This window comes from Cheilinus undulatus, linkage group 4, assembly GCF_018320785.1.
Source record: "Cheilinus undulatus linkage group 4, ASM1832078v1, whole genome shotgun sequence".
NCBI classification, from domain to species: Eukaryota; Metazoa; Chordata; class Actinopteri; order Labriformes; family Labridae; genus Cheilinus; species Cheilinus undulatus.
Genome location: NC_054868.1, coordinates 18928873 through 18956511, shown reverse-complemented (window position 1 = coordinate 18956511; position 27639 = coordinate 18928873). Strand labels below are relative to the sequence as shown.

Below are 27639 nucleotides of genomic sequence, written 5' to 3'. Positions count from 1 at the left end.
AAGGTCATATCGTAAATAGGCAAGACTGTCAAAATACAAGGTTGATATATACAATTACAAACTGCATCCTACAATTAGGCTTTTACAACCTGAACCCATGTGATTCATCCATGTGATCCATGTGATGTGCAGTGCTTTGTATCCATGCCCAGACTTCTTCTTTTCAATAATCTTTTCTCTGAGTTGCTTGGAGTATTCTTTTGTCTTCATGGTGTAATGGTAGCCAAAAGTACTGATTAATCATTGACTGGACCTCCCAGACACAGGTGTTTCTATATTTCAATCACCTGAGACACATTTACTCTAACCCAGGTGATCTCCTTTTCACTAACTGTGAGACTACTAGCACAGTTGGCTTGACCTCTGTTGAATTAGGTCAGTCACTTTAAATGGGGTGAATATCTATGCAGTCACTTATTTTACCTTACATCTTTTTGTTAAATTGACATTACCTTGTAGAAATCTGTTTTCACTTTGACATTAAAGAATTTGTTTTTGTTTTGTCTAAAAGGCAAATTAAATTCACCATGATTGATTCATAAAATCAATAAAAGGGTAAAACATCCAAGGGGGTGAATGCTTTTTATAGACACTGCAACATAAAGTACAAACCCAGTATCTTATTTAGATATCCTCAATGAGCAAAGCCTTAATGAGCTATCATTTGCATACTCTAACTTCAGACTAGATAAGATAGGTGGGGCGACAGCAGCTTAAAAGGTGAGAGTTGGTTGTTTCTCGACCAGAAGGCTCCTATAGTCACAGTCGATGAAAATTAACTCCCAACTGCTGTCAGTTGCATGTGAATGAGTGAATGAGATTAGCTAATAGTGATGGCCACTCTACTAAGAAGCCTCCATGATCAGTCAGTGAATGAGGGGTGAATGAGGAAATGTGACAAGCAACGTGAAAAGGTACATTTGAGTGGTAAGGTGATTAGAAATGTACTATACAAGCTCCAGTCATTAGTCATTTAACAAGTCCACACATTAAAATGGTCAGGCCCAACCACAGGAATTGCTTGTCCTCTGAGATGACCATGAATCTGTAGTCCCCAGGTATGATTTCATAATAATATCTAATTTGCTGTCGTAACAGAAAAGTTTATCAAAAAGTTGTCACTGGGTTAAAGCTCCATTTATATCTTCTTCTTTTCTTTTTTTTTTTTTTTTTGCTTTTCCAACTTTTGTGCCAGGCTGGCATGGCCAAGAAAAGAGCTTTGTGTATTTTGAAACAGAATAGATTTTGCCTACAATGACTACATGCATTTGACAATCTCAGTGACCTCTGTCAAGTAGCGTTTTGTATTTTGGTTGCATTAATGAAAATGGTGCTCTTAAAGCTAGCCCACACAGAGTTGAACTTTCTGAAGGCTGAGACAAACAGAAATCAAAAGGACATACACAAAAAAAGTGAATAAATGAAAAGAGGAGAAAAAAAACTTGAAATTGTGTGAGAGAGGATTTGAATTGAAAGGACCAAATGTCCTCACTGTCAGGATGAGATGGCCTAAAAGAACTGGCTGTCACGTTTTATAAGTTTCATGTTCTACCTTTGTCCTCCAGTAAATCACTTCAATACTCTCACCTTGTACTGTCTCCTAGCACTTTCTTTTTCTAAAAGCTATGTCTGCATCTTTACAGAAACCAAGCAGGCAGTGGACCTACAATTTCTCCAGGTACAACAATCAACCTAAAATATTTTACATCAGACAATCAACAATTCCATGAAATTTTAGCATACTGTCAATGATGTGAAGGAGTCATTGTCTCATAATAAAAGCAAAAGAGGAGGCACATGAGTAACCTTAGACAATATACTGGGAAGTAATTATGTGACTGTGTGAAGATCAGACAGTGAGCAGAAAAGAAGTTACAAAAGGTTTAACTTAAGTGGCAATTATAACTTTTTTCATAGAATCAAAGCATCACACAAGCTGCTCATTGGTGCAGTAATTAGAATGTTGTTTCACAGCAGTAAGGTCCTTGTTCAAGTCCCCCACTGGGCAAAGCTTTCTGTGTGGAGTTTGCATGTTCTCCCCGTGCATGCTTTGGTCCCCTCCAAGCTCCCCAGCTTCTTCCCAGGGACCAAAGACATGATTTTTAGGTTGAGTGGTGATTCTAAATCGACCATAGGTGTGAATAAGAGTGTGACTGATTGTTTCTGTAAGTTATTCTTTTAATTAATTCCTTGTTACAATGTCCTGACAGCATGCGAGTAATGCAGCATGATGGAGTGCAATGTTACATGGTGTATCCCTGTCGCCCCATTGCTATATTCCTCTGTTTTGGTGGTTTTGGATGAGACCTGGTTTTGGTTGGTGGGACAACTTTGAAAATGAAATGGTCATTGTAGAGGAACAGCAAGAACATTTTTCTCATGTCTAGGACATTATTGCTGTCTGTGGGTGAGCTGCTTCGCCCACACAGTAAAGAATGGCTTTCTATTGACATTGCATGCTCTTTACAGCACGTAACAGCACGTTTATGTGTTTAAGGATGTTTTTGAGAACGTAGCGTGTGTGGATAGGAATTTTTATTTTTTAAGGAAACCTACTTATATGTGAATAAGCCCATGAGATCAAACTTTTATTAGTTAAAGAAATTCAATCATCTTATAGTTATATGCAGCACCATCTTGTGTGTTCATATTTCTTACCTTTGGCAACTTGAACACCATCCCTTGTGATCTTCCAATCAACAGCTACTCCAACAGTGCCCCAGCTGAAAAGTTTAAATTCTAGACTCTTGTTGGCCACAGCAAGGGCTGGACAGTGCAGCTCCAGTTTAGGAGGAAGAGTCACAGTCACTTCTCCACGTGCAGAGACCTGAAGCATGTGAATAAGCAAAATATTGGCACTGCATGTTGAACAAGTATTATTAAAAACATCAAAATGAGCTTTTCTTGAAAGGGAAATATTGTTCAGAAAACCAACTTTTAAATATTTGGTATTATTATTTTTCAAAGCAGTCTGGCTGCAGACTGTTTATTTCTGACAGCCACTCTCATGACTGATCATCTGAGATACCATACATCAAAAAAATGGAAATACATACTAGAAGTTTAGAAATAATATATGATTTAACTTTTGTTTAGGGTTTGGGCAAGGGATACCAAAAGTTAAAAGTCAAAAGCCTCACCTGCAAAACCTGATTACAAAGCATTTCATAAAGCTGAGTAAAAAGTCTGCTTACAGGAAAAAAGCTTGTTCTCTATCCAACACAGCCAGCATAGCTTACACAGCTCCATTACTTGCATCAGCTATACATAACATAGCTAATGCAGCTACCTTGCTAACGGAGCTACATAGCTCAGCTAAGCTCACAAAGCAGCTATATTACCTGTGTGACGTTAGTGACTGTGTGACGGTAGCTTTAGCTATGTTTGCTAAAGCTCACGTTGCTAAAGCTTACCTAGCAATAAATAACTGAGTGGTGTAGCTGGCATAGCTATGTTAGCTTTAGCTAAAGCTAACAAAACTAAAGCAAGCCACCATCATGTAACTACCTAAAAAACGGATCTATGCATAATTCAATGTCAGAATTGACCTCTGACCCCTTTCTCTGTTTTATTTATGAAATGTTTCTTAGTCTGAAATATTTGCAATGTGGTTATTTCATGAATGTAATTGTCAGACTTTGTTTGTGAATAAAGTTAAATTGTTCTAAACTCTAAAACTGGATATACAATGTTACAGCACTTCCTTTCTTAAATATATACAGCGTCTCACATGAACAGACTGTGAGAGTGGCCATCAGAAATGTATAGTCTGCAGCCAGACCCCTTTCAAAATTTGGGTATCTGTAGTATCCAAGCAAACATAATCCTTAGTTCAGGGTACATCTGTGTCTGAAAATCTGATGGTCTGCAGAGAATATGCACTCATTATGACATCACATTGAGCCATTATAATAATTTCTGCCCCTTATCCGGTATCTCCACCCATGGACATTAACACACACATCTGTTTAAAAGTACTAGCACAGCCCACAGAAGAGAGGGGAGGGGTGAGAAGGAGCTTGTTTGCATTTAAAAAGACACCAAAACTGACTGCTCTGAGAGGGACTGTTTATAGCTGCTTTACAGCAGGTTAAACCTCCTCTGATGCTTCATCCAGATTATATTTTGACAATGCGCAGCACAGATGATTCGTTTAGACTACATTTGGGAAAGAGCTATGATATTTCATCTTTAAATCTTAAAAAACCCCCGACAGATTTCTTATTTTCCTTCTCACCTCCTTATGACCAGCCCAAGCTATCAAACTGACAGCAAAACGTCCCGGAACTCCATATTTGTGGGTTGCCCTGGTAACTCCTGTGTCTGAGGTGTTAACCCGGGGTGAAAGGTCACCAAAGTCCCAAGACAATGTCACTGGATTCACAGAGGAGGCAGCAGAGATATTGATGCTGTCGTGAACACTTTGCAGAGAAAGAGGCTTCAGTGACACAGAGAAGTCCACCGCAAACACGTCGTGAGCCAGAGTCAGCCCACATTTCTGTTAAAAGAAAGCCGGTTTTATGTCAATATGCATAAAGACTAAAAATTTGATTAAACCGTTCTTTTTTTTTTACCAGAATTTTTAGATTTTTGTGGTTTTATGATATTTTATCAAGGTTATGTAAAAAACAACAACTGAAATCTGAAAAACTACAGGGAATTGCTCTGGTTTGTAAACAATACTTCTTGGTTTTCAGCTGGAGTTATGGATTATTGCTCCAATAGCTTTACCTTCCTGATAAAACTGAATAAGAAAAAAAAGGAAGTCAATCACACCCCTGAGTAAAGTTGTTGGTGGCTATAAGAAGGTTCAGGGGAAATCCTGACCAGACTAACCTACACTGAAGAGGATCTTGATTAGAAGTTTCTTTGTCATTAAAAGCTTACACATTGAAATAGTTACCACCCTCCGCTTGCTGCCTACCTTCATAACATGGGGGTCTGTACAGGCAGTAGAGCACTGAGAACCGCTGATCAAGTTGGGCTCTAGGTTTCTGCTGCATAGGCACTCGTGTTTTGTCCCCAGGCCTCCGTAGTGGTGTGACGCAGCGAAACACACACTGTTACACTGTTCACGTGTGAAGTTTCCAGGTGTGGAGGAGGAGAAGATGACGAGCTCGCTCCGCCCACCTCCACCACTGCTGCTGTCCTCCAGGCAAGCTGCAAAGTTTGGACCTGTAGAGGACAAGGTTGTAACTCAGCACATACATGTCTGAATCTGTACAAGGGGCATAACCACTAGGCCATTAGTACCCCTCATCAACATAAAAAATATTACATTTCTACATTTTCATGTATACTTGTATGTCACGTATGACTGGCAATAATTCCAGCCACTGCTTGTTGAATTTCTTTATTTTTTCTTGAATAAAAAGACCTTTACAGTATAAGAGATGCTAAAATTTCATGTCCATGATTACAGTGACCTGATATCTAGGTTCTAAGTGTTATCGTAGTTTTGCTGAAAAATGTTCAAAAAGTAGAGCAAAAATCAAAAATCATTTGACCAAGTTTTATACTAAAAAACAACAGAAGTAAAATTAGCAGCACGGAGCAATATTTACCTTTTGTTGGTAAAACATTAAAATATTTTCTGGTTTTATAACATGTGCTTTAAATAACACAATTTTAGTTGTTTTTATAATTGATAGGACAGAAAAGTACCAAAGTTAACAGAGAAAAAACAGATGTACAAGTCATATTTTAAACCCAAGCTCCTCATCAATCCGAGTCCTCAATAATAATAATGTTGATACTTGGCTTAGTGGTCTAAGCTGAGAAGAGCTTGGGTTAAAAGTTTTATATTGATGAACAGACCACATAGTATAGCCATCTGTCTGAGGTAATTAACATCCATTCTGCTGACTTCAACACTGCATTAATATTTTTAATTCACAAGACATGCTACAAAGTCTGGGAGCAATTTTCATAGTGATTTGAGCAGATGAGGATTAGCTAAAGCCAAGGGTGTATGCTACTCCCACAATCAGATTTTTTTTCCAAACTAAGGATTTTTTGACCAGAACTACTTGAGAAGTTTAATACGTGTCCATATATCAGAAGTTAATGGACACCAATGGAATTTCCAGAGCCAATAAGAATCGAGTATTCACCAAGACCATGGTATTATGTGATATTAAAGCACAGGTACCATCAAGTTTTAATGATTATTAAAATATAAATGGTATGATTATTGTATAGACATTTTATCATGGTTTCATCCTTGGTTTTTATCCATTAGGCCGCACAACATCTGCTATTATGGCGCATATATGTACAAAAAGGGACTGAAGTTGGATCTTTCATATAACATAGCAAGTAGAAGGGTCATGACCTGCTCTTTTATAAAGAATCCTGAGATAAGTTCATGATTACTATGAGGCGCATTGACATTGAGCTCAATCATATTCAAATACACATGCTGCATATTTTTATTTTCATGACATGCTACCGTGATTGTCTACTCTGTACCCGTGTGCTTTTGTCTCATACCACAGGTGTGCAGGCTGACATTGAGAAGAGGCTGGTGCCGGAGCTCAGGAGGTTGGTTGCACAGCATGGCATCCGGCCGTCGAACGCGCACCCCCCTCTCTTGCAGCCAGCTGACCAGCTTAAACAGCTCACAGTTACATGCAAAGGGATTGCTGCTCAGGTCACTGAAGGGGAGGAGCAGGAGAAGAGGTAGAGTTAAATGTGGTGAAACTTGACAAAGAGAAGGATAACAAATCTCCTTTATTATTTTCACTCTGTAGATGGATGGTTCATAAACATTTTTACACAAGTAAGAATAAAATGGCCCAAGATTCTGAGTCCTCTCATTTAACTGGCTAATCTCAGCTCTAGGAAGGTTCTTAACCAACAAGTTTTAACAACATAAAAAATGCTGTTGCTGACTAAAGATTGCAAGGAGAGTGACAGCACATCTCACAAATGAGTCTGTCTCTGTCAGTGCCGAAACAGCTGAGCAGGAGATGATGATATGCAGTGGTGGAAAAACACATAACTGAATGATGCATTACAAAACAGCACCAAACACAGAGGTTTTCTGGGTAAAACAGAAAACACTTCAAATTGTTTAATAGACCTGTCTGATATGCTGTATAGCCCAGCTACCCTGCTAGTACGACCCTTCTTAAAAGAGCAACGTACACTTAAATCACTGGAGGCTAATACCACTACTACCATACAACCCAAGTACCTCATACAACCCAACTTAAAAAAATTCAAAAATTTCCTCTCTAAACCATTGGTTCTCAAATGGTCTACTATAGCAGTGGTTTCCAAAGTAGGGGTCAGGACCCCCAGGGGGGTTGAGAGATGCTTTCCAAAAAACAAAGAGAAATTTAATATGATTTCTAATCATACATTTTATATATTTTTGTGAAAAGATACTGTTAAAAAGAGTTACATTTAAAATAAAAACGTAGTTATCAAGTAATATTTGTGCTTAAATGTAAGTAAACGTAAAAAAATGACCTAAAATGCAAGTTTTATATATAATGCTTTATGCAACATCGTGCACTTTATCTTCCCTCAAGGGAAGGTGGGGGTCACTGCTCTCTGATCCTGTTATTTTGGGGGTTACGGACTGAAAAGTTTGGGAACCCCTGTCCTATAGGACCCACATTGAAACATTGAGAACATTGAAATATGCAGTGTAAAAATGACAACTGCATCAGGTAGAAATAATGAAGACAAAAAGGTTTGTATGACAGGGCCCTATGTCTTTGTTTTGCAAAGTCTGAGGTAAAGACAGAATGAGTCACATTTATCAAATAATCTTAATTCTGAGTTTGGTCTGTTCATTGATCAAAAATTCTGACTCAAAACTCTGTACTTCAAACTAAAACATTTTGTTTTTAAATCAGAAAGCTGAGTCTGAAGTCAGATGTTCAGAATTCAGAGTAGAACCTCTTCTTACTATCACAACTCAAAAATTCTGACTTCAAACTCAGAAATCAATCACTTTTTTTAGACTTTTTTCCATTTTCCCTTGTGATTTCCTATAGATGAGAAGGAATGATATGGCCTCTATTAGTTACAAGTCTACTTAACTACAGACTCTGCTCAAAGAAGAAAACTTTTGGGAGCTGCCGAGGAATAATTACCACTCACTACCTCCCACTCTGATCTGAAATAGAGCTGCTCTGAGCTTCAGCTTAAGTGTAGGCGAGGTAACTGGAAACCTGCTGCCTATTTAAGCATGAGATCAGATGTGTGTGTTTGCTCGTGCATATGTTTCTGGAGGTGGAGGTTTGATTTACTATTCATGTTTTGTTTTGCTGGAGAAAAAATAGAAAAAAACAAACGCAGAGAAGCAGAAAATAGCAATGCATTGTCGTCACTTACATTTGGGTTAAATTGCACAGGTTGTCACATGTTCTTTCTTCAATGGTGGTGATGAGGTTGTTGCTCAAATCACTGATGGGCACAAAGCAAATCGATTACATGCTTACACTAAATAATACCAAGTCTTTCTACTTCACACAGTGTCGGCATTGATTTGTTGAAATTACTGTTTTTCTGTCAAATTGGCAGGAGAGTAATGAGAAAGTCAAGCACTCAATCACTGTAAGAATAAAGATGTGTGACTGCTACAATGTTACACAATCATTAATTTACTCAGTCACGCAAAATGACTTCTGGGTTTGTGTTTGTCACAGAGAAGACATTTTCACGTCCTCATAGATGAAACTGACTCACATAGCTGAACAATTAAACCAAACAAATACATCCCAGACATGAACTGCTGAGTAACAATAAGCATTTAAACTTTTTTTTTTCTTTCTCTTCCCACTGTTTCCACTCTTCTGCTTCGTTTCCATGCTTCTCTCTTCTTTTTCCTCCTTTTTCCTTAATCTCCCTCTCCCTCCCTCTCTCCTCCATCTACTCGGCTACATAATGGAGCCGTTGTGTGGTGGTTTTGGAAGGAACTGATGGAAACCACCCGAGTCCTCTCTCATCACATGCACACACACATAAACATGCACTGGAACGTGCGCTCAATGGTTGGAAGAAATAAGGTAATGGGTGGAGGGAGGGAGGGGGAGACAGATGGAGAGAGGGATAGAGGGAAGTAATGAGAGCCTGGAGCAGTGAGCTGTAATTGAACTTAATCATGCTCTGATTGGTGTATGTGTGCATATGTGTGTGCATTACGCAGTTTATGTGTGTCTTTATACTTTGGTGAGCTAACTAGCTTACTCCAAGGATTTCTGCCTTCTTAACACTAGAGAGATCGTGGCAGACATTTTCACTGTTTTCACATTTATCATATGCATAACTTTTGCTGAACTGCTGCACTTAAATAGATACATTTTTCTGCAGTGGCAGCTGCATCTTAGTTGCTTGGCAGCATTCATTGTTTCTTACAGAGTTAGCTGCTAATTCGAGCAATTTTAGATGTTCAGTAGTTTAATTAAACCAGGCTGAGGAGGTTTTAGACTGTTATTAGTCACGATAAGTGTGCCACTCTGTGGTGCTGATCAAAGGCCGGTGTGAATGGCAATTTCAGGAAGACCATACTAGAGCTCAGTTCAGACCAAAGAATCACAGCCCAATGAGACGGTTTTAGAACGTCGCTGGTGAGAGTCGCAGCAGTCTGCACTGAGCCAGTGAAGCTCGAATCAAACCATCTGATGTAGTCACCAACGATTTAGCCTGTCGAGTCACACACAGCAGGTTTTAGAACACTGCAAGCAGATTAATGTAAAGATTAACATAAACCTCATTTTGAAAGGCTTTACACGCCGATTCTGTCATATAGTCATGCAATTATTTTAATTCATATCTCTTTTCTCATCAATCTTCCTAATAATCACTTGTCACCACCACTGCAGCATGGCAGCAAAATTTCACAGCACAGCAAGTAATTTTCCGCAGACAAATTCAGCTCCTACAGCCTTGAATTTCTCATGGATTATCCCATAAAGCACAACGCTTCCTGCTTATGAGCACAGCCAAATAATGTAAAGGAGAGCCTTTTCTAAACAATGTTTCCATTTCAATCTATCACATTTATCTGTGTCTTAAAAAAAGATACATACAATCATTTTCAAGGAGCAGATATGTGAAAAAAAAAGGAAATAGAAACAACCTTTTGGCTCTTATTTTTCCAGCTTGCGCTTTATGAGATAATTAATGAGAAATTCAAAGCTGTAGAAGCTAGATTTGTCCACGGAAAAATTAATCAGCGGATATCTTTGTTATAAAATAACGAGCTAGAGAAGCATTTTTTGTGTTTATATGTGCCATCAAACTGCGCTGCAAATCTTCTGCCTTTAAACTAAATCTTCTGTTTCCTCCAGCAGCTGCACATCAGGGTTAAATGTGCAGCTGAAGGATCAATGTGATCATTTCCAAGAGGCAAATAATGTTTAAAAAAAAGGTAAATAGATTAAATCTTTTGAAGAAGGCTCTCTTTTTTCAAGCGGTGCACTGACAGAATACGCAGCGCCTTTTGAGATAATCCAGGAGAAATTAGAAGCTGTCTGAGTGAAATCTGTCCGTGGATTTTTTTTTTCTCATTTTAATAAAACTGATCTAACAAAGCATGTTTGTATTCATACGTGTCGTTAAATTGCACAGCCGCACTACGATATTGATGACAAGGAGGAATAATCACTCTCATGCACCGCATATGACACAAAGGCGTGATCATGACAACAAAAACACAACAGTGAATATGCAGTACTATCCCTCCTGTAAGAAGAAATTTATTGTGCATTAACTTCAGAATAAAATGTCTTTAAATGGGGTGACTGTGAGAGTCACTGCCATGGATGATGCATTGTCTCCTTCAGTCACAGCTGTGTGAACTGGGAGGTGTTTTGAGCATCCCAGAGTGGAAATGTTGCAAGTTTCAACTCATCATGTCACGAATCTTTGGTCTGCACTGGGCTTAAGACATCAGATTTTTGTGAAGAGAGACAAATTAGAAAACACTGATTTGGCTGTCAACAAAACATTTCAGCATGGTTTTGCAGACCAAATTTACTTCATAATTAAAAATTGAACTCAAATTATTCAGTGTGACTTGAAATGCAAAATTAGCTTTGACTAAAACAACTTGGTTTAATGTAAAAACAGCAATAACACAAATGTAGTAAAAAAAAATTTTATACAACATCAAAAATAATCCTGACAATAATAAATGTAAAATTGTAAAAGGAATTTTCTATTAATAAGCCATTTATGTTACTTGGATAGTATTATTCAAACATTAAATGGGATCAAAATTGAATCTTTTATCATCAAATCAGATAAAACTAGCGGCTGTTTTCTGAATAATTTAGATGACTTTTCAATTGTAAATGCAAGTGTTTTAAAGTGAATGATTAAGGTTTGCTATATGTGATGACAAGACTGAAAATTGTCTACTTGAATTAGTTAAAATGTACGTTTTTGTGTCATTCTATTTCTAAACAAGTTATAACAACAAAATAAATGCATTTCTGTTGGTATTGGGTATTAATCATCCCTTTCTAGTGCTAAACCTAGACTAAACCCTGCCTTTCATTCTCGTCCACTTTTTTTTTTAACCTTGGGTTTTTGAAGTCCTTGTCACCTCTGTCTTTGTACTCACAGGATTGAGATGGGTCTGCAGCAGAATACACCTCCAGGAAGAATATTGATCCTGTTCCCTTGAAGATAGCTGAAAGAAAATGGAAAATATAAAGCTTTTTAGTCAGGGAGATCAATACTAATGAAGTAGACGGCTGTAGATGAAATTACATGAACTAAGACACATAAGAACATAAGTGCTCACAGCTCTTGGAGGCCAGGGAGATGGTCGAGCAGGCTGGTATCGAGGGAGGAGATGTGGTTCTTGGAAAGATCTCTGCGGGAACAAACCAACATGTCCTAATTTAAAATCCATGTGAGGGAAAAATGATTGCATGCATAAACACACACACACTGTATCATCAGAGGGTACTATTCATTCTCTCTAAATAATATGATTACAGAAGTGCTGGGAAGTGAAATTAGACGAAATAGACAAAAACAGCTTTTAAAAACACATCTGAGGATAAATCAAACCAGAAACACTTTATGTGAGGAAGATGTGCAGAGAAAACAAAACTAGAACTCTCTAGGACTACCTCTCTTGTGTATTTTTTTAAGTGATGACTCACAATAATGAAGACTTTGTTGAGTAAAAATTTCATGTTTCATCAATATTAACTTACTATCCACCTCATTCCTGGAGATATACGGAATATATGACTGTGGGTGGAACTTCTGGTCAAACAGAAGAAATATGTTTCTCCCATTGGCTTACTATAGTGACAGCACTTAAATCAGTGTGATCATAGTGTTCTTGGAGTTTTTGTTTAAAGGTCTTTGCACAATGAGTCTTTTTTTATCTGAAGTTGCCACAGGCAGGATGGACCCAGTGTTTTCTTTTCAATAGGAGAGAGACACAAAATCACCTTCATGATTTGCGAATTTTTATCATATCTTGCGAAATAAACGTATAGGACAAGGTTTGAGTGTGTGATTTTTTTAAATTGGAGCGTGAATCCAAAAAATCCATTAAAAAACATATAATCCTCTCTGGTGACCACATTCACCACATGGAAATAGCGTTTTTGGTGGCTGTAAACCCTACATTTTGAAACCAGGTCCTTCTTCCTTCAGGTCCAAAACTAAGAGAAAAAGAACAAGACTAGGTTAAAACCTAGTATATGGCTGACAGCATAATCTTGGATGCCTGTTGAAATGCCAGACTGAAATGTGTGTTCTGGCAGGGTGATTTTTGCTGGGGTGTGTAACTGGGCTGTCTCTTATGTCTATGGAATAAGAATTGAAGGATACCAAAAGTTGAAAACATAAAGTCCTGTCAGCAGGAAACAGTTAACCTGACATACCAGATCCACTCATATCCTTTGCATGTATAAATTTTCATTAATCTGGGAAAACTAATAGAATAAATAACACTGCTTTGTAAAACTAGAAAAGCATTCGGAGAGCGCAGACCTCCGCCATTAGCCCTATCTCCCAATAGTACAGAAAAAAATTCCTGGATCCAGATGGTGATCCGGATCACTCCCAAAATCTAATCAGTTATTCCTTATGCCCTTCCTGACATTTCCTGAAAATTTCATCAAAATCCGTCCATAACTTTTTGAGTTATGTTGCTAACAAACTAACTAACTAACTAACAAACAAACTATCTACCAAACCCTGTCGATCACTTAACCTCAAGAGCGAAAACATCGTTTTCTGTCACGGAAAGCTTTCAGTGCAGCTGTCTGCGCTTGCTTTAATAAGGAATGCTGGCCATTTCTGACAAAACTGCCGCAATAACTAATTTTGAGCTAATTGCTCCATTAGCAGGCCTTGTACACAATCACTCAACAACTAACCCTTTCCCCATTAACTATCACATACTCATTCCAAAGCAGCTTGGCAGAAGAGCAACAAGTTACCCTTACCCCCATCACATAGCCTAATCATGCCGAAGCAGGTCAGCAGAAGAGAGAAAGCATCTTTCCCAACATGAAAGCTTGTCTGTGTGGCAAGCTGTTAACAGATGGACTACAGCTACTACAGCTCACTTAAAGTCATTAAGAACACAGCGACGGTCCAACATTTTCCCGCTTTAGTCCTCTCTAGTTTCAGCCAGTCAAGCCACTTTGGCCAGTCAATCTGAGGGCTTGTTTTCCCCCAAATGGGGGCGCAGCTGAAAGGTGGGAAGTGACGTTGCAGTGCTCATATCCATCTCTTTTGCACGTCCACAATTCTGAGCTGAATGCAGAATATCATCCCTCAAAGCTTCAGTTATAGGGGCTCCTGGTCATTGGCTTCTTTAAAGTTTAGAAAGACTGTTGGTGTAAATTCCCATGTTATGAAATTTTAATACTTGTTTAACAACAACATAATGGACATAATGTTCAAAACAAAATCAAAGACACTCCCGGACTTAGTACAAAAGTTATTTTCAATTCAGGAGAGCCATTATAATTTCAGAGGTTTTTTGTTCTAAATTTACTGTGCAAAAATAAAAAAAAATAAATTAAAAAAACTGAAACAGAGATGTTTTCATTGTTGGGGTACTATGGAATGATGCCAATATAAATTTAAAAACTATGATTCAATTTTGGTTTTAGGAAAATAGTTTTTAAAGCTATTCTTAAGCTTAAAGTGTGATTGATCTATCCCTTTTTATTTGCATTTCTGGAAGTTGGTAGCTCAATTTAAACAAACACAATTTATTACTTGTTTTGTTGAAAAATACATAAGATGAGGAAATAAATAACTAATTACAAACAAAATTGCAATCTCAATATTGGGAAAAAAAAAATCTACATTAGATTATTTCCCCAAATGGTTGGGCCCTATGTGAACGCATGGGAATGTGCTCCCCTTTCGCCCCTCTCTCACTCTCTTGCTTTCTATGTGTGTGTGAACGGAGCAGGACGCCCATTCCCAAAAGGAAACATCTGTACATTCCAGACAAGCTGTGTAAGAAAGATGGAGACGAAGAAACAGAGAGAGAGAGAGGGTGAGCTCGCCTCTGCTAAAACTATCAGCAGATGAAACCGGACAGCATGAAGAAGCCCCGCCCACATTCTCACATCAGGCGCACCTCTCCTCATCATCAATACCAGGTGTGTATGTGTGCAACAAAAGCTTCCCTAACCCTGACCTCTCGGACAACGAGGATGAGAGGAGAGAAAGTGTGTAAATGTGTGTGTGTTTAACATGACCATATAATGTGACCTTCACTGTGTCTATTATCCACAGGCTCCTGTTCTCCCAGCTACCTCTGGACACACATGGTTTTACTTACACACAAACACACACACAGTAGAGCATGCTTTGGGTATAGGTCTGTTCACAAACACACACTGCACACATATGGTTCTGTTTTACTAACGGTGTGGCCAATGATCTAACCGCTCCTTATAAGGCCCGTCTGGTGCCACTTATTCGGAGCCGGAGGATGAGAACACACATACACAGTCCTCATTGACTACTTTGTACTGGGGCAGAGGGGGAGTGGGCACGGGCTCTGGAGAGGAAAAAATACATCTGGAGAAAGAGAGAGAGACTAGGGATAAGAAAAAAAAACAAAGAGAGCCAGCAAAGAAGACTGCTATTGGATTAATGTACCCAACAAAACAGTCGATCTGATTTGAAATGAGACTGTGATGTCTACTGTATAACTGCAATGACAAAATGGTTTGATTCCCTATAAGTGAAGGCCAATGCTCCACTAACCCACTAAACACAGACCACTCTGTGGTCGCTTTCATCCCCCTATCACTCCTCCTTTTTTTCCTCCTCTGACTCAGCTGCTTTGTTTACATTCAAAGGCTGGGCAGACCTTAACGAGTCTACACAGGACAAAAGTAAGGGGGGGGTATAGGCCTCAGTGAGGACTTTTTAGCTGGTAATGAGACAGAATGAATTCAAACGATAATATGTTGAATTTTTGCACTAAATTGTAAAAAAATATTTTTTTAAATGACTAAAGCTATGTCATATATACAGAAAAAGATTCAGGCTCGAAGTGAAGGAAAAAACATTTAACATTTAAGTCCAAATGATGAGAAAAAGGAGACTATCAAGAATAAAGTTAAAACACACATACTAAGAATAAGGTTGAAATGTTAAGAAAAAGTTGAAATTTGAGAATAAAGTCTAAGGCATGAGTGTCAAAACTATGGCCTGAGGGCCAAATGCAGCCTGTGGTACAATTTTTATTGGCCGGCATCAAAGTCTAGAAATAAATATGAAATATTGCCCACATTTGAACCTGAAGCTTGTGCTTTACTGCATCATACTTCATAGTTTCAGCACAAGGCAGTGTTACCACGAAAATTCTGTAGACATTTTGACGAGAAGAATTTATTGATGTGTTTTTTTGTGACTAAATTGAGACAACACTGTACATAGTAAACATATTAGCAACCAAGATACTAGTATCTTGTTTTCTAACCCCCTGATAGGTTACAGCAGCAAATAGCAGTATCAATAAATGTCCAAGGGTGGAGACAGTGGCAGCTAGGGCCAAACAGGCCTCCTGAAATCTGACTGCATCCTCAAAAACCTGGAAATGATTCTGACAATCCACTTCTGCTGCCCTCTCAAATAAAGACAAACTACTGTAGTGAATTCAGTGTATGACATTTTTATTACCCAAAAACAATGTGTATGACAGAGGCAGCGGGAAATACCAAGCCCTAATGAGTAATCTGTTTATTTTTGATTTAAGATTAACAGATTACTGGTGAGTAGGGTTGCACGAAAGTACATCATGATCAATCTCTTTTAATTCTAATTCTTTTCTCCCTCACTCTTTCCTTCTGCAGTGGTGATTCATGGCTGGAAATGAAACTGAAACTTAAAAGTTAATCCTTGAGAAGGCTGATCACTGTCTTAGTGAAGCTGTGTCTTGCACAGCAAGCACACGTCCTATGTCGCAGTAACTATGCACATTAAACACCATTTTATCATGAGATTATGATGAATTTATGTGGTCACGACTTGAATTGACTGTGACATCGAAATAAAGTGAAATGTCAGTTGGTTTAGGGCCATTATTTAACATATACAGGGGAAATCCACGGGGGGCGCAGACATCAACGCAAACAGAAAGTTCTTCACAGTTTTACAGATGATGGAGTAAGAAAAGGAGATGGCAGCTGTGAACATAAAAAGCGGTCAGTAACATGAGCCATGTCTGGGGAACAAACATCCCTCTGTGGGCAACAGCGGTCCTCCTACCTCAGCTGGACTCCTCGACACTACTTCTATGAGAGCTGGTGGCTCATGCTATGACAAAAGTAAGGAGTTGGAGTAGTTGGGTAAATTGATGTAGCACTAAAAGAGGACAAAATTATATTAACAAGGAAAGGAACAGCGGTGTTAACTGAAGAGATTTGGTGTAAAAAGTTTCGCTTCTCAGCTTGGCTTATGGAGTCACAAACACTCTCCTCCTCTGCTCTCCGCGCCTTTTTAGAACATTCTGTCCATTTTTCCAGCTGCTGCTGCCTGGGCTGTCTGGTGTCCAGCTGGCAAGTGAAGGGAAGCTGTGTGCAGCGGTTTAACACACTCGCTCAAAGATCAACGTGCACACAAAACACACATACGTACACACTTTTACATGTTGTCAATATACGCAGGAAAACATTTCTTTTTTTCACTCTGACTCTCAGTCCTCGCTCTTCTCTGGTAAACTAAACAGTCCCAGTCCCAGTTCATTTAGTTTCGAAAAAATCTGGACCCAGGAAGTGTTTGTGTGATGTGAAGACAAAAGGAAAAAATACCCTGTTTTTCTAGCCACCTTATGCTCCATGAAAACAAGGTGGCAATGCCTTCTGATTGTCTTTTCACTTCCTGTGGCTGCCATGGTCTGAGTCCCTGTAGGTTAAACAGCTGGCTCAGACTACAGTCTATGAATTCAGCCATATTTTAGACACTAAGACACCCCGCGACCACGATTCAGGGCTAGTATGTCAGAATTTTCTTGCATCATCATCTAATTTGACACCCTCACCTGACATTAACATATCCTGATGCCTTCCAATAAGAGAGCATTTTCTCTCCATCATTACCAGACTGACAGTAAAGTACCCTTTTTTCCCCCTCTGAGGATCTTAAGCATCCGTATAGTGAAGCTGTATGCATTAGCTAGGCTGACGTGTAATTACATTCAAACCTCAAGATTTATTTGAAAACATGGATACTTGGCAGATGTGAATTGATACAATATCATCACGCAAAATATCACAATACTACGCTGTATCGTTTTTTCTGCCAGCATCCCACAGAGCACTGGCGACGTGACAGACTTTTAACATGCATGAATATTTGATATTAAATTATTATTATTATATTATTATTAAAGTTGTTATTGGTAAAAATTAGCGACAGTTGGGTTCATGTCCACACCAGCTCCCCCATGGTCTTCTCACCACAGCAGGCAGAAATACACACAGCCCCTCACAGGTGTATGGGGGCAGGTGTGCCGTGAGGGGGTCAGTTACTACACAGACTGACTGAGCGGCCCATCCGCGGGTCACCTGACGATCATTTTATCATTTTAAAATTCATTTATCAGGGATCAATAAACTGGTGGAGGGCCCCTTTTATCTTTTTATCCCTCCCGTACATGTTTCTCATAGGGCCTGACGCTACTGGCAATATAGACAGGCAGTTGTGGGAGGAAACAGGACCCAGCTATTTATATATAATTTATATATATTATTTACACCACAATTCTTTTAAGTGTTTGTGTTGGTGTCCAACTCCCCACCCCCCCCAAAAGCTGTAAACCTAGTGGAAACACTGCTTATCTTATCTTGTATTGAATTTTATGTTATAAACACGATTGTTCATAACATTACAGTTCATGTTGAGGTTGATTTGAAAAAAGAAAAAAGTGATACATTTTTTTTAATGCCATGCTGCAGTATCTTTCATTGTGAAAAAAAGTTTCAATAAGAAGGTGCACTGTGGATATTTGAAAGAACTATAGAAGTATCAGTTGTTTAACAAAAAACATACATTTTGGTTCCTTGGAATAGATGAAAAAGTTACTATCACAAGTATTGAAACAGTTAATAAAAAAAAAACATCACTTTCAGCATCAGCCCTGATTTTTTACAATCAGTGCATCACTACTAAAACTTTTCAAAATAGACTTGCAATCTTTGCATTTCATGCCTTTCAATTATCAATAGTCGAACAATTGAGCCAACATTGTTTTGTGGCCATATTTTAGCAAAAACTCACTAAATTCTGTGGAGAAACTGTACCCATCTGTATAGCCTACCTTCCTGGTTGATATAACCAGCGAGACCTTCTTAAAGGAGCAATGCTCACTGAAATCACTGGAGGCTAATGCCACGTCCACTGCTACACAACTCAACTTAAAAAAAACCCTGAAATATCCCTTTAAAATTCAGAATGAAAAAGAAATATAGAAGTACATAAAATTCAAACCAATAAAAGGTGTCAAAAAGATGGCAACTGTTTTCAACAAACTGAAAAATACAGCTGATTTTTTTATTCCATGAAAAGCAGTGATTTTGGAGATAGGAGAAGACAGGTGTCAAAGGTGTCTCATAATAAAGCAAGCAAATGAAAGGAATATGAACATTTAAGTTATTAGATGCAAAAACCAGAGGACCAAAGGTTTACTAGAATAAGAGTGAAGCTTACACAAGTAAAATTATTCCCTTTCATTTTATGTGGTGCTCACATGAAAGAGTAATGATGGGAAATGAGTGTCCTTTTGTCATTGCCACCTCTGTTCCTACCTTGACATATATTGAATAAACCGCTTTAATTTTTCCACATTCATGTGTAAAATAATTGTGTGTTTGCAAAGCCCATGCATCCGCTCCCTGGTCCTTTGAAAGCTAAAAATGAAAATGTGAACAACAGCAATTTGCATTTAATCTTTGGCAGGACAGACGTGACTATCTGAACAATGACAATGATAAACAGCATCAGTCCAACTGCAAATATCATGTAAGCATGCTAATAAAATTAATTAATTTGAAAGCAGTATGAACGCTATGATGTCACATTTCACATGACTACATTTCAAACCCTGTGTATAACAGACAGCTTCCATACAATATTATGCATTTCATCACAAACTTAATGAGGAAATTAAGCTTTGTGGCAGCATTTTAGTGTTTCTATTAACTATGCTATTTTTAAATGGTTTCAATAAACACAGGAGTGCTGCATTGCACTTGAAACACAAACTCACATTATGTGGTACCAATTTGTTGAATGTTTCAGGCCTCTCCAGTGAAGTGGAGGCAAACTGTAGAGAAACGCAATATGATGGGAAGGATAAGGATTATGCTTTACAGCCATGCTAGCTTTATGTGAGGCCCTATCTGAACATGTCCAAAACTACATTCTTTCTACAACATACACTGCATGGCAATGATTAATATTCACTTCTCACTGTTTAGGACTTCTTTTTACATATTTTTCTAATCCACACTTCATTGGCTACAGCCTGCTACACACTGAAAGATTTTCAAAAATTTGAACCGATATTTTCAATTTGAGACCCCACTCATGGGGACATATACAGTCCTCTCCAAAAGTATTGGAACGATGGGCCAAACTCCATTATTTTTGCTGTAGACTAAAAATATTTGGGTTTGACATCAAAAGATGAATATGAGACAAGAGATCAACATTTCAGATTTTATTTTCAGGTGTTTACATTTTGATCTCATACACACCTTAGGAGATAGCTTTATTTGTAACGGAACACCACATTTTTAGGTGAGCAAAGTATAAGAATATACAGACTTAAAATAGATTAAAGTGAATAAGGCTTAATATCTGGTTGGAAATCATTTTCTTGCAGTAATTGCATCAAGCATGTGACCCACTGACATCACCAAACTTTAGCATTTTTCTTTTGTGATGCTTTTCCAGGCTTTCACTGCAGCCTCTTTCAGTTTTTGTTTGTTTTGGAGGGTTACCCCCTTCAGTCTCCTCTTCAGCAGGTAAAATGCAAGCTCTATAGGGTTCAAGTCTGGAAATTGACTTGGCCAGTCTAAAACCTTCCACTTCTTGCCCCTAATGAACTCATTTGTTGTTTTGGAAGTGTGTTTTGGGTCATTATCTTGTTGCATGATGAAGGATTTCCCCTTCAGTTTGGTTGCATTTTTCCTTAAATTGGCAGACAGAAGTCTCAAGTCTCTGATGGTTGTAATGAGTGTTCTATGATCTGCCTCTGACATCCAGTTTGCTTAGACCACTACAGTGTTCTAAGGAATTTAAATCCTGTACTGTATTTTCACCGTCAGTAGGGTGGGGTATTGTCTGTGGCCGGCTCAGTGTGGTGTGCGCATATGTACACTTACATATGAACAGGGCTTGAGATGAACTTTTTTCACACCAGCCACTATGACTATTGGCCACTCAGTGTTTCCACTAGCCACAGTTCTGTTGTTGGGAATGTATTTACTATATATCATATGTACCTCTGCTATAAGATGAAACACATGCTCTCACTTTTTTTCCCTCATCAACATGATCAAAAGGTGACTGGAGGAACGTTCTGTCCGTCACATTGATGTAAGGCCAGTCAGTGTGACAAATGACATTGTACGCATGCTCTTGAGCTAACAGGCTGCCACTGCCTTAGCTTGTTAATGGTGGGGCTTATTGGTGAATAAAACTGAAGCCAATTAATGCTGTTCAGGGGATGTGCAAAAATATCTTTCTGATAAGACATGTTTTTGTGTGGCTCTATGCTCTTGTTTTATAAAGAAATGTGGTAAGTTCTGCTTACACTGCCGCTTTCCTACAGCTACATCCAAGCTTATAGCTATTGCAACAGTAGTCATTGGATAAACTGGCAAACCCCATCTGTAATTATCACAAACCCATGCCAAGGCATAGTGAGAGAAGAGCGAAAACATCTTTTCTGTCATGAAAGCTTACAGTATTGCTCTCTGCCCTTGTTTTAATAAAGGCATGTTGTGGAGTTCTGACAAAACTGCTGCTGTGGCTAAGTCCGGGCTAATCACTCCACTAGCAGCCATTGTACACAACCACTCACACAACAAGTAACCCTTTCCCCGGTGACAATCACATAATCATGCTGAAGCAGGTCAGCAGAAGAGCAAAAACATCTTTCACATCGTCAAAAGCTTTTAGTGTCATTTGTATTCTTTATTAAAGACAGAAATGTGGTCCAGCTCTTGAAAAACTGGTGATATTCTAAAGCTACAGCCCAGGCAATCACTGGAGGCAGCCATTGCAAACAGCTTTGAGCACAACTAAACCCCAACCATAGCGCAACTCTGTAGGGCTCTGAAAGTAGTCACTCAGTCACATACAACCCCCCCATGTGTAGAGCTGACACCTACAGTCAGCCAAAAATGGCATTCATTTTATTCTATACTTCCCAATATATCATGATCAACAGGACACATTGTTGAGAAAAGTTCAGTTCCTGGTCTTGATTTAATTCATATGAACGATGAGACTATAATGAACAATCTTTATGAAAAAAAAAGAAAGAAAACTTTGTTAACCTTGATGCAGTTGAAAATGCAAACTTAGCGTAAATGGAGCTGACACATGAAGAGTTTAATCAACTTCAAATTGATTAGACATAATCATATATGAGCACTGTTGTGTGAAGCGGACACAGTCTATTTCTGTCCTTCAACCAACATGTTATGGATATGTCTCTAGGCAATTAGGCTGTGTCTGCAGCACCTGAGATTTATTTATCTTGTTGGTAAAAGAAGACAGCTAACCATGTAGTGACATGCAACATGGGAAAAAGAAAGAGACTAAAGAGCTGAGAGAAAATGCAATGAAAGAAGCAAAGAGGAAATTATTACTTTGTTCATCTTCTGCGTCTTTTATGGATTCTGTGATGTTCTCTGCAACTCACTACAAGGGCAAAAGTGAGACTGAAATAGCTCTTTACTGACTCCCTACCTATGCATGATGATATGGATCCGTTGCGGACTTTAAAAAGGAGGAGGAGTTTCCTTTCTGTCCGTCTTTCATGGCTATGTCAGTTGCATTTTTCTTTTCACTGTGGCAAAGTTGTTGGAAAAACAGCCAGGGTTTGGACAGCGTGGAAGTTCACTGATTAGTCACGGCAGATAATATGCATGCCTTGCCTTGAAAATAAAATACAAAACAGGCGTTGTGAATTATGTAATGACTAAAATCGAAACACATTGCCAGGTTGTATTACGTTTAATTTTTGTCTGTTCTTAGTGATTTATTTAACAAACTCACAATTTTACATATTTGTCACCCTCCAGCCAAAACCAGACAGTCATTCTTAGATAATCCTCTATCTTTATGTGTGAATGAATGAACGACTGTGCACAAAAATATACCTTAGACTTTTATCATGTGGAAAATTTCTTGTTTCATATAATCAAGTCAAATATTATATTGCTATATAAAATCAAACCCTTTTTAAAAACAATTTTCTTATCCCTCTTTAGTCTTTACTTTAAAGCACACTGTAGATATCTAACTCTAAAGTGGATGTGGGGTAAGCTTCTCCAGTCAAGTCCAGTCAAGCTGAATTTATACAGCACAGCCTGAATTTACTATAATAATGAGTATGCTTGTAGATCAGGTCCATCACATATCATGATTTCTAAAATCATCTTTAACCTGCTATCCTCATATTCGTGTCATTTCATTCATGTTAAAAGTGCAAAGAGCTACAGTGCTGCTTTGTTACTAAAGCCGTCCATAAGGGGGCATAAAAGGGAGAGTATTCTGGGGCCCAGCAAAACTGGGGGAACCACTGAGGTCAGCGAAATCATAGTTGATTGTAAAGTTAAGCTGTGATAACTTTATTTTATCTTCAACCTAAATAACAACCACTATCCCCAAAGCAACAAAATAAATACTATTTATGTTTGTTGTAGTAAAGTATAACCTTCTTCAATGTAACCTCCTTTCTTAAAATACAGTTGACTTTATACAATGTGGATGGCACACTGACCTAAACCCTGAGGGAAAAAAACATCATAGCTAAACTGTGCACAAACAACAAGATACTAGAACATGCAGCAGAAGAAACTGAGAGAACTTGAATGGAAGAATTGAATTACTGTGATAGAACAAAAAATTGGGTGGAAAGCGGCAAAAATGGGTTTATGTAGTAGAAATGAGAGGCAGATATGGGTAAAAGGTGGCAAAAAAAGTGGAAAAAGGGGTTGAAAATGTCAAGAAAAGGGCAAAGAGCAGCTAAACAGCTTAAAAGTAGCAAAAAGAAGTGACAAAAATAGGCCACCAGTGGCAAAAGGTGGCAAACGTGTGCAGAGAATGGCAAAATTGGACCACAAGTGGCCAAAAGCAGTAAATAGTGGCAAAAATGGGTTAAAGGAGCAGAGATGAGTTGAAATAATAAGTTAAAGGTGACAAAATTAGCATAAGTAGAAAAAGTAGGACATATTTTCTTTTTACAAAAAGGACAGAAAGAAGCTTGAATTGACATAAGCGCCACCTTCGACGCAGTCAATCATGAGCTGCTAATTGATTGACTTGAAGGCTGGGTTGGGATACAAAGGGATGGCTCTTAACTTCTTTTTTGAAATCTTACCTGAAAAACAGAAGTTTTAATGTGACCTGGAATAATAACACTTCCTCCACGCCCCCCACTTACTTGTGGCATCCCTCAAGGCTCAGTATTGGCTCCTCTTTTATTCTCCCTTTACATGTTGCCTCTGGGTAGTATTATAAGGAAACACAACATTTCATTCCACTGCTTTGCCGATGACACTCAAATATATCTCTCCCTGAAACCCCACAGCCCTCAGTCCCTACAATCACTACACAACTGTTTCCAGGAAATCAATGATTGGATGGCACAAAATTTCTTAAAACTTAATCAACAAAAAACTGAAATACTTCTCTTTGGTCCCCCTGTGTAAAACCCTCAGCTAAAAAACCTGGGTGTGATTTTTGATTCTTCTTTTACATTTGACAAGCAGATAAACTCGGTGGTGAGAGGCTGTTTCTTTCAGCTAGGAACCCTGACCTAAGTAAAGCCGTTTCTAAGTTTTAATGACACTGAGAAAGTGATTCACACTTTTATTTCATCAAGACTAGATTATTGCAACTCACTTTACCTGGGAGTCAGCCAATCATCTCTAAAACATTTACAGTACGTTCAGAATGCTGCTGCCAGGTTTTTAACAGGTACTAAAACATGTAAACACATCTCCCTCATGCTCTCTCCCCTCCACTGGCTCCCTGTCCATTTTAGAATCCATTTTAAAATGTTATCACTTGTTTTTAAATCACTCCATGGCTCAACTTCTCCCTATTTATCTGACCTTTTAACCCCCTGTGCTCCAACACGTTCACTCTGGTCCTCTGATCAGTCTCTCCTGGTCATCCCTCAGACTTTAAGAAAACTCAGAGGTGGCCGCTCTTTTTCAGTTGCAGGCCTCGTGGAATCAACTGCCCCCTCATATTAGATCTGTCAACTCACTATGTTCCTTCAAAGCAAAGCTAAAACTCATCTTTTTTCCTTGACCTTTGATCCAAATTAGACTGCTCTCTTATATCCCTTTTTCTTTTAAACAAACATTCCCAATTTTAACGTCTCTTCACTCTCTATGTATTGTCTATTGTTCTTTGCTGTTTTGTATATATTGCTATCTGTATCTTGCCTCTATCAGTAAAGCACTTTGGTCAGCTTGTGCTGTTTATAAATGTGCTGAATAAATAAATAAACGACTTAATTTGGTAAAAGAGGAAAAATTAAGTGGCAAAAATAGGCGATAAGGCAAAAAATGAGGTGAAAATGGGCAAAAGGTGGCAAAACGGGGCAAATCAGTGAAAAAAAGGGTTGAAATGGTCAATATATAATATGATAAGGGTTCAAATGGGCAAAAAGAAGTGACAAAAATAGACCACATGGGTAAAAATGGGCCACAGATGGCCACAAAGTTCAATAACAGGCAAAATTTGAAAAAATTGGATAAAATTGTCCAAAAAGGGCAAACAGCAGCTAAATGGGTTGCAAAGTTGCAAAAATAAGTGGCAAGCAAGGTGCAAAAAAAATAGCAATCGGTGGTAAACATGGGCCAAAAGCTGCAAAAAGTGGCAAAAATTGGCAACAAGTAGAAAAAATGGGTGAAAAGAAGTGGCAACAACTGATAAAAAAAAGATAAAGGGTTAAATGATTGAAGGAGAACTGGCAAAAATGGTTGGGAAAAGTGGTGAAATGGGTTAAAAAGTAGCTTGGATAGATAATTTCAGTGTTTGAACCCAATAATAGCTTGACACACTTTTCGGATCCAAAATGAGGTAACTGTTAGCCAGGGTGTTAGCATTAATGCTACTGATCCAACACACTTGCATTGATAGCATCAACAAATCACAGCTGGGCAGGGACCATCCTCTAGGTTTTTCAGGGGCCCGGCCTATTCTGCGGGCTGGCCTGTCTGTCATCCATCCATAAGGCTTTTTTTTAATTTCTGTCCCCAAAGTGCATCTTGAAATGGGAGAAGGAGTTTCAGGCATTGTGCTCCTGCAGCTTGGAATCTACTGCAGGAGGATTTGGGTCTGGGGGGTGCTGTTGTTTGAAACACCTAAGACATAGATAGTGGCACCGAAGGGAGATGCATTCAGGTTTGACTGATCTGTGTCTGCAGTTGTTGTGTGTTTTATGTCTGTAACTTGTTGCTGCCTATCCTTAAAAATGTTTACCACCAGTAAAAAGTTAAAAATAGTGTACGACAACAGGAAACAACATAACACTCACAGCAGACAAATATTAGGATACAAACAATGAATAATACAAGTGATTTCATTTACATATGCCTACAAAAATCAGGAGCCCACAACCGCTCAAGCATGTTTGGCTCGTACGGCCTGCAGTCAGCCTTCCCAGGCAACAAATGAATCTCTGCTGTAGGGAAGCCCTGGATACATTACCATGCCATTACCATGAAGCCTTGAGTTAAGGACACATGCACTAGCTACACTGAGCACAGCTGCATACATAATCCAAAGCTGCCATATTTAATTACTCTTACTTTACCTAAGATGTTATGAAGAGAATTATGAGTATTTAAGAGCACTGGTTGGTTCAAAATAAGTTCCTTCCTCGTTTCAGCAGCAACATACCAGTGCATTTCAAAAAAATTAAGATATCATTAAAGTTTTTCTTTTTTTTGCTGTTATTTAATTAAAAGCACAAACCTTCCATATATTTACTATTCATCTAATACAAAGTTAAATATTTCAGCACATTTTTGTTTAATCTTGATGATTTCAGCTTACAGCTCATGAAAATAAAAAATCCAGGATTTAAAAATATTAGAATATTGTGGAAAAGTCTAATCTGCAAAGGTTTCCTGAGCCTCCATTCTCTCACTCAGGCAAAGAACACAACTACAATCATGGGGAAGACAGCTGACTAAAGGACAATTATTCACAAGGAGGGTAAGCCACAGAAGGTCACAGCTGAAAGGTCAGGCTGTTCTCTGAGGCTGTATCACAGCTTATTCATGACTGGAAGAGAAAAGAGTGGTAAAGTGCACAAGCAGCAAGGATGAGCTCAGCCTTTAGAGGATTGCCAAACAAAGCAGATTCAAGAACTTAGGGGAGCTTCTCAATGAATGGACTGAGGCTGGAGTCAGTGTATTAAGAGCCACCACACACAGGCGGGTCCAGGAAATGGACTACAAGTGTCGTGTTTTTAGTGTTGAGCCAATCCTGAACCCAAACAATGTTATAAGCGTCTCACCTGGGCTAAGAAGAAAAAGATCTGGACTGTTGCCCAGTGGTCCAAAGTCCTGTTTTCAGATTAAAGTACACAAGGTGCTTGAAGTCCAGAGTTTTCCACTTCCACAGTCAGTGATGGTTTGGGCTGCCATGTCCTTTGCTGCTGTTGGTCCACTGTGCTTTATCAAGTCCAGAGTCAACGCTGTCAGCCATCTATCAGGAGATTTTTGAGACCTTCATGCCTCCATCTGCTGAAAAACTTTATGGAGATACTGGTTTCCTATTCCAGCAGGACTTGGTACCTGCCCACAGCAAAGCTAAGCAACCAGAAACATTTTTTTTGCCAACCATGGTATTACTGTGTTTTACTGGCCAGCCAACTGGCCTGTCACACAACCAGTTGGTCAACCTTTCTGTATT

At 38.6% G+C, this 27639-nt stretch overlaps 1 protein-coding gene across 2 annotated transcripts in view; it reads right to left on the bottom strand.

Moving 5' to 3' along the window:
• pkd1a (polycystic kidney disease 1a) overlaps positions 1–27639 on the bottom strand; it is a 111109-nt gene that overhangs the window by 69479 nt on the left and 13991 nt on the right. Inside the window, exons 2-8 of one of the 2 annotated variants that reach the window (XM_041784932.1) lie at positions 11768–11839; positions 11585–11653; positions 8350–8421; positions 6472–6656; positions 4925–5175; positions 4238–4498; positions 2659–2827 (exon numbers count right to left, since the gene is read on the bottom strand). In XM_041784932.1, coding sequence (XP_041640866.1) covers positions 2659–2827; positions 4238–4498; positions 4925–5175; positions 6472–6656; positions 8350–8421; positions 11585–11653; positions 11768–11839 — 1079 coding nt within the window. The remainder of the gene's footprint in view (positions 1–2658; positions 2828–4237; positions 4499–4924; positions 5176–6471; positions 6657–8349; positions 8422–11584; positions 11654–11767; positions 11840–27639) is intronic. The other variant, XM_041784933.1, reaches the window with a different exon arrangement.